The sequence below is a fragment of the Triticum dicoccoides genome, chromosome 1A (assembly GCF_002162155.2).
Source record: "Triticum dicoccoides isolate Atlit2015 ecotype Zavitan chromosome 1A, WEW_v2.0, whole genome shotgun sequence".
Taxonomy (NCBI): domain Eukaryota; kingdom Viridiplantae; phylum Streptophyta; class Magnoliopsida; order Poales; family Poaceae; genus Triticum; species Triticum dicoccoides.
Window position 1 is genome coordinate 525,637,487 of NC_041380.1, and position 8,198 is coordinate 525,645,684.

Below are 8,198 nucleotides of genomic sequence, written 5' to 3' on the forward strand. Positions count from 1 at the left end.
AGCTTGCCTTTCCCTCTCATGCTAGCCAATTTTTTTTGCACCAAGTAGAGATACTACTTGTGCTTCCAAATATCCTTAAACCCAGTTTTTCCATGAGAGTCCACCATATCTACCTATGGATTGAGTAAGATCCTTCAAGTAAGTTGTCATCGGTGCATGCAATAAAAAAATTGCTTTCTAAATATGTATGATCTATTAGTGTGGAGAAAATAAGCTTTATACGATCTTGTGATGTGGAAGAAATAAAAGCGATGGACTACATAATAAAGGTCCATATCACAAGTGGCAATATAAAATGACGTTCTTTTATATTAAGATTTCGTGCATCCAACCATAAAAATGCATGACAACCTCTTCTTCCCTCTGCGAAGGGCCTATCTTTTATTCTTGTCTTATACTTCATGCAAAGAGTCACGGTGATCTTCACCTTTCCTTTTTACATTTTATCCTTTGACAAGCACAATGTGTTGGAAAGATCCAGATATATATAGCTAATTGGATGTGAGTTTTCATGAACTATTATTGTTGACATTACCCTTGAGGTAAAACGTTGGGAGGCAAAACTATAAGCCCCTATCTTTCTCTGTGTCCGATTAAAACTTCATACCCATAAATATTGCGTGAGTGTTAGCAATGTGAAAGACTAAATGATAGTTGAGTATGTGGACTTGCTGAAAAGCACTTATATTGACTCTTTCCTATGTTATGATAAATTGCAATTGCCCCAATGACTGAGATTATAGTTTGTTAGTTTTCAATGAAGTTTCTGATTCATACTTGAGTGTGTGAATGAATTGTTACTTTAGCATGGGAGATCATATGACAATATATATATGTTGTTATTCTAAGAATGATCATGATGCCCTCATGTCCGTATTTTATTTTATCGACACCTCTATCTCTAAACATGTGGACATATTTTCCGATTTCGGCTTTCGCTTGAGGACAAGCGAGGTCTAAGCTTGGGGGAGTTGATACGTCCATTTTGCATCATGCTTTTATATCAATATTTATTGCATTATGGGCTGTTATTACACATTATGTCACACTACTCATGCCGTTTCTCTTTTATTTTACAAGGTTTACATGAAGAGGGGGAATGCCGGCAGCTGGAATTCTGGGCTGAAAAAAGAGCAAATATTAGACCTACTATGCACATCTCCAAAAGTCTTGAAACTCCACGGGAGAATATATAAAAAATACTGAGTGAAGAAAGTACCACAGGGGGGCCACCCACCATCCACGAGGGTGGGGGCGTGCCCTCTGCCTCGTGGGCCCCCTGGTGGCCCTCCGATGCCCATCTTTAGCTATATGGAGTCTTTCGTCGAGGAAAAAATCATAAGCAAGATCATGGGACGAAACTCCGCCGCCATGAGGCGGAACCTTGCCGGAACCAATCTAGGGCTCTGGCGGAGCTGTTCTGCCGGGGAAACTTCCCTTCGGGAGGGGGGAAATCATCACTATCGTCATCACCAATGATCCTCTCATCGGGAGGGGGTCAATCTCCATCAACATCTTCACCAGCACCATCTCATCTTAAACCCTAGTTCATCTCTTGTATCCAATCTTTGTATCCAAACCTTAGATTGGTACATGTGGGTTGCTAGTAGTGTTGATTACTCCTTGTAGTTGATGCTAGTTGGTTTACTTGGTGGAAGATCATATGTTCAGATCCATTATGCATATTAATACCCCTCTGATTATGAACATGAATATGCTTTATGAGTAGTTACGTTTGTTCCTGAGGACATGGGAGAAGTCTTGCTATAAGTAATCATGTGAATTTGGTATTCGTTCGATATTTTGATGAGATGTATGTTGTCATCCCTCTAGTGGTGTCATGTGAACGTCGACTACATGACACTTCACCATTGTTTGGGCCTAGAGGGAGGCATTGGAAAGTAATAAGTAGATGATGGGTTGGTAGAGTGACAGAAGGTTAAACCCTAGTTTATGCGTTGCTTCGTAAGGGGCTGATTTGGATCCATATGTTTCATGCTATGGTTAGGTTTACCCTAATACTTCTGTTGTAGTTGCGCATGCTTGCAATGGGTGTTAATCATAAGTGGGGTGCTTGTCCAAGTAAGGACAGTACCCGAGCACCGGTCCACCCACATATCAGATTATCAAAGTATCGAACGCGAATCATATGAACGTGATGAAAACTAGCTTGATGATAATTCCCATGTGTCCTCGGGAGCGCTTCCCTTTATATAAGAGTTTGTCCAGGCTTGTCCTTTGCTACAAAAAGGATTGGGCCATCTTACTGCACCTTATTTACTTGCATTACTTGTTACTCGTTACAAATTACCTTATCACAAAACTATCTGTTACCGATAATTTTAGTGCTTGCAGAGAATACCTTACTGAAAACTGCTTATCATTTTCTTCTGCTCCTCGTTGGGTTCGACACTCTTACTTATCGAAAATGCTACGATAAATCCCCTACACTTGTGGGTCATCAGTGCACGAAGAATTATCGAACGAGAGTTGGATCAGCTGGGGGAATTCGTGTCTATATGGGAGTGGATCAGCCAGGCCACCCTGTTACCGACCAACGAGGACCACATTTCCTGGAACCTGACTACTAAATGGGGCTTACTCCTCTGCGTCGGCGTATGGGGCGCAATTGTATGGTTCTCATCCTAGGTTTAACCCCTCCAAGGTCTGGTCTGCTCATGCCGAACCCAAGTACAAATTCTTCGTCTGGCTGGCCCTCCATGGGAGGATTTTGACCGCGGACAGGTTGGCATTGCGTGGCTGGCTGCTTGACCCCAGATGCCGGCTCTGCCTTCAGAAGCCAGAAACTGCAAGCCATCTCTGCAAGGACTGTCTCTTTAGAGTCGCGGTATGGAACCAAGTGAACACATGGACGAACGAGGGCTTGCTGATATCGGTGTTCCTACCTGAGCCCGGAAGCGTGTCAGATTGATGGGATACCTTGCTTGCAAACCAATCAAGCAGGTGCGCCGATGACGCAGCGGGAGGATCATCTACACCTTATGGTCAGTATGGAAGGAGTGAAACAGGCGAGTTTTCACCGGTATTTGTTTGACGCATACAGAGGTTGCCATCCTGGCCTTGGAGGCAATTAAACAACGCGCATTGGCCTTTGCCGGAGCCAGGCCAACCGAGGAGATTGGCTAATTTAGTTTAGGGTTAGTACCGTGTTCTGGTGGTTTTTATGCCGCGTTCCCTAAAAATGTGCGCCTCTCTGTACATCGCGTTTCTCGCTTTCCTTCTATAAAGAAAAGGCAGTGCTTCCGCGGGTTCCTCAAGAAAAAAAAGTTGAATTCCCTAGTCCCGCATGAGCCGAGGACGAAATATCGATTGTTTCAGAATCACATTAAACATTGAACCGTAAGTTGGACCATACTGTGAACAGACTTTGTATCTTGGTGATTTGTAGAAGGCTACTTCTTGTCTGAACAATACAGGCTAACTTGCAGAGTTTTTTCCTTCAAACCATGCAGGAAGACTGCACGTGAATATATAGATGAAAAACAAAGGTTCCAAACGACAATTACAGCAGTTGTTAAGCGTGAGAAAGATCAGAGAAGAGAAAGAGAGCAGAAACTGGTCCAAAGCAGAACAAACACGCAAGAAAAACGACCGCAGGGACAGTAAATCTACGCGTACAGCGCGAGAGTGCGCCACAGTCCACCGCGATCACTTGTATCAATGGCAGTGATATGATAATACTATGAAACGCAAAATCCACTTACAAACTTTACAACCGGTTCAATCAAAGCCATAATAATTAACATAACAATGCCCACATCACACATCAAACTTAAGCTCCACAGATACAGATAGCAGCAGCAGCAGCAACACACCACCAGTGATCAGGTGATCAATGATCATGCACTCAGGCGGAGGAGCCCTTGAGCTTCTTGGCGATGCCGGCGAAGTACTTGCCCTGGTGGAAGGCGTGCTCCAGCTCCATCTCCGACGGCCACCGCGACCCGTCCCCCGCGAACGTGCCAGCGCCGTACGGGCTGCCGCCCTGCACCTTGTCCATGTCGAACATCTTGGCGCCGAACGTGTACCCCACCGGCACGAACACCATGCCGTGGTGGGTCAGCTGGGTCACCGCCGTCAGCGGCGTCGTCTCCTGCCCGCCGCCCTGCGTGCCCGTGCTGAAGAACACGCCCGCCGGCTTGCCCGCCAGGCTCTGCTCCCTCCACAGCCCGCCCGTCGCGTCGAAGAATGCCTTCATCTGCGCCGCCATCATGCCGAACCTCGTCGGGAACCCGAACAGGACGCCGTCCGCCTCCGCCAGCTCCTGCGGGGAGATCACCGGCACGTCGGTCTTGGGCGGGGCGCCCATCTTGCCAAGGACTTCCTCGTTCAGGATCTCAGGGACCTTTAATACGATGGTGAGCAAAGATGCATGTGTGAATTCATTTCATGAAATCTTTCTCTACACACACTAGATAGTTCTCGAGCCTGACGAGCAGAGCATCACAGTGGGAGCTTGCACACTGTTGTCAACTGATAAACAGGGTTGCTGAGACTGACCTGCCACACTTTAACCTCCACGCCTTCGACAGATGAAGCACCTTTCTTGATCTCATCAGCTAGCTTAGCAACATGACCATACATGGAGTAGTACCTGTCAAAAATTGGTGATGATTTTACATCTTACTTTTTATTGACGTGCAAGAAGCAAGACACAATGATATATCTTGTCCCATAAACATCAACCGCTACTGCTTTTTGTTTACGCGTGTTTCAGATAACTTAAGGAAACACGCTAGGCTGACAAAAGGAATAAAGGAGATCATGAACCAACTAGTGTGTTACGCACGGCACTAATGTTCATCAATTAACGAACTATGTAAGACACCTGTGTCGAGAACTTCGCACCAGTATATTATATAACTACTTCACCTAAACTTATGGCTGTAAGTTCTATATCTGGTGATTGGTGAAAAGAGTTTGCCCCCACAGCCACTAAGAAAACAAAGTAATCATGTACAGGCAAAACAATAAGTTTGAAAATGATGTCAAAATGTCACGAAGGGTTTGGGGCAAACTGTCAATCAAAGGTCTAATTAGAATAACCCAGGTGTTTCCCATCTTTTATCTAAAGGCTTCTAGAGGCTTACTTTTTGGTAGTTGGGCAATCCCATTCAGCAAGCAAAATTTTAAAGCATGGCCCAATTATAGACAGTGATAGGGTGATACAGGTTAGTTATGTGCTTATGGTTTCTGATAGATGTGACTTGAAAGAAAGACGAGTAATGCGAATTGATAGAGAAACGCTGCTTGCCAATAGCAGGATGCATCCATTGCATCGAGTACTGAACACTCAAAGATGCTTGAAGACACTACTAGGTTGAATCTGACCAGGAGTGACATTCTTCAAATGCTGATGTGAGTTCTCACACTTTACGGATTACTTGTATTGCATTCCAATATTCAGAAGGCCAGTGGACTTGCTCATACTTTTTCGATAATAATTATGCACTGGTTACTTTTGTGCTTCAGATAAGCTTTTATTGAGACAGGCATAATTGTGGAAAAGCTAAAAGTCCATGTTGGTGGTGTTGACACTAGGAAACAATAAGATTGAACACTGCTACAAGCAAAGATCCATCACAGGAGACAGTGGGGTTGTAGTGGAAAATCCACATCAAAAGAAAATGGCCTTTTAATTGCTGTGCTGCAACTGACAAATTTGCATATGTAAGCTGAAAGAAGGCCACCAAAATTTTAATCAGCAGACTATTTTTAATAAACAGATTCTTTTAATAAGAAAACACACCATTTAAAAAAGAAGGAAGAAACTCAGAGATTTATTTTAAAACGAGAGAAGGCATAAACGACAAGTTGATTAAACATTTAGGCCAGTTCTCACCTAATACACAAGTTCCACATAGCACAAAACAAATTAGATTTGCATCACACTGATGTATATATGATTTCCGTCCTATTTAAAGCACAATAGATTCCATTCCATCTTTTTTTAAAGGAGCTGTGGTCTGTCATATAATATGATATACATCGCACTGGAAACCTGAGCATCATATGCAGCCATGACCCATGAGTAGCTATCCCTATTAGTTGGTGGGAACAGGGTAAATCGTAAAGACATACTACTAGCATATTCTGCTATGAAATTCATATAGGAAACATAGCCCAAAGCAACAACCAAACTAGGGACAGTCAACAACCTAGGTGATGTTCTTCAGAAAGATGGCAATCAAGGCGTTGTTGACTGCACCCACTGCCACTGGTAACGGAAATTGCTTCGAGAAGTCACCGATGTCTGCCGGTGCGGCGGATACTTCAGAGGTGCGCGTTTCACACGACAGGGAGGAAAAAATTCAGATAAAGGGGGACAGCGCAGGATTACTAGTGCAGGATCAGGTCCCAGTCCATATCCGGCATCGATCCCATCACGGACCACCACCAGACCCACCACCGATTAAATCCACGATTGATGATGCCCCCATACATACAGCTAATAATCGAGCACAGGTTATCTGCGACTCTGAAGCCTGAACCCTCACCCCACCACTCGTTTCAGTTCACTGAACCTGGACTGAACCCTGACGCGAATGATCAAAACTACTACAAGAACCGCTCTAGATGGAGGCGTCGACGGGCGGAGGGCCTCCCGAAGAAGAATTGTGCACTGATGGTCCGTGATTGCCGAATTTAAAAAATAAATCTAGGCAGAATCATCGACTGTCTGAATTAACAACGTCTAGAAATTCAGTTCCATAGCACGCACGAGTGTGAATGAATTGTAATGGGGGGCAACGAAATTAAAGAGATAGTGCTACTGGCAGGGAGGGAGCGGGTGCTTACACGACGTAGACCTTGACCGCCATGGGAGGCGCGGCGGAGCTCCGCGGATCTGAGATCTGGTGGGGGGAGGAGGAGGAGGAGGACGGCTCCGGTTGTTTAATGGGTTGGAGATGGAATGGAGGGGAGGGGAGGCAGTGGGCAGTGGGAGAGGAGGGGAAGGGAGGCCGGGAGCATTTATAGGCCGGCCGGGACGGGGTTGCCGTGCCGGTTGACCTCCGAGGTGTGGTGTGGTGAGGTCCCAACCAACTACAGCTCCTGCCAAGCGGATCCGGGCACTGCCACTGCCACTTGTGCGTGTGAGTGACCGCTGCAGCGTCACGTGCTGCTCATCCCTGGCCTCTGAATTGTTTTTCCTTTTTATTTTGGACAGCAGGCCTCAAACTTTTTTTCATGTTATTTTTCTGGGAAACCTTATTATATTTGCAGCGAGTAGAAATATTTCTAGTACTCTCTTCACCATCGTATTGTGATCGTCTTTTTTAATTTGGACCGTCTCTGAGAACTTTGCCTCCTCATCCCTCTGAGTGTTCGGCAGGTCCATCCGTGGTCCTAAATTATTCATTTTTCGCCAGCCGGACTCAAATGTTATTTCTATTCTCTGCTCATTCAGCGTATGATGAATTAATGATTGTAGAGTTGGTATTTTTGAAAAAAAGGAAAAATGTAGAGTTGGTAAATCTTCTTGAGTCTAGTCAAATGTCAAATGATCTTCCCCTGAAGAAATTTTTTCCCTGTCAAAACCCCATATTCAATCCAGTATACGAGGTGTCTTTGGCGGGTGTGCGTCCATGGCTGAGATATCATAATTTGTTTGTTTTGTTCGTTCGTTTGCGGTAGAAGATAGGATATGCATGTACGCATCCTTATTATATAAGAGAAACCTGTTTTGTCTTTTAGTTTGTACTAAAAGATAGGATGTGCATGTAAGCATCCATAGTTACACCCCGCAAAAAAAACTCATAGTTACAATATCATGTAATAACAGTGGCGAAGCTAGAAAATAATCCAATCCAGCATACAATGTATCTTTAGTGGAGTCACAAAAAAAATGTATCTTTGGTGGATGCGTGTCCATGGCTAAGATATCATAATTTGTTTGTTTTTTTTTGTTTGTTTGTTTGTGGTAGAAGATAGGATATACATGTAAGCATCCTTATTATCTAAGAGAAACCATGGACAAATTGTTTTGTCTTTTAGTTTGTACTAAAAGATAGAATGTGCATGTAAGTATCCATAGTTACACCTCGCAAAAAAGGCATCCATAGTTACGATATCATGCAACAGTGGCGGAGCTAGAAAATAATCCAATCCAGCATACAAGGTATCTTTGATGGATGCGTGTCCATGGCTAAGATATCATAATTTGTTTGTTTGTGGTA

General features: G+C 44.2%; 1 protein-coding gene across 1 annotated transcript; it reads right to left on the reverse strand.

Annotated features, from left to right (window-relative positions):
• Positions 1–3,673: 3,673 nt before the first annotated feature.
• On the reverse strand, positions 3,674–6,985 carry LOC119285790 (NAD(P)H dehydrogenase (quinone) FQR1-like). Its single transcript, XM_037565122.1, has 3 exons — positions 6,820–6,985; positions 4,522–4,615; positions 3,674–4,366 (listed from the first exon to the last, which is right to left on the reverse strand). Exons 1-3 carry the CDS (start codon positions 6,840–6,842, stop codon positions 3,869–3,871), a joined length of 615 nt encoding a protein of 204 aa, XP_037421019.1. The 5' UTR covers positions 6,843–6,985; the 3' UTR covers positions 3,674–3,868.
• Positions 6,986–8,198: the final 1,213 nt, after the last annotated feature.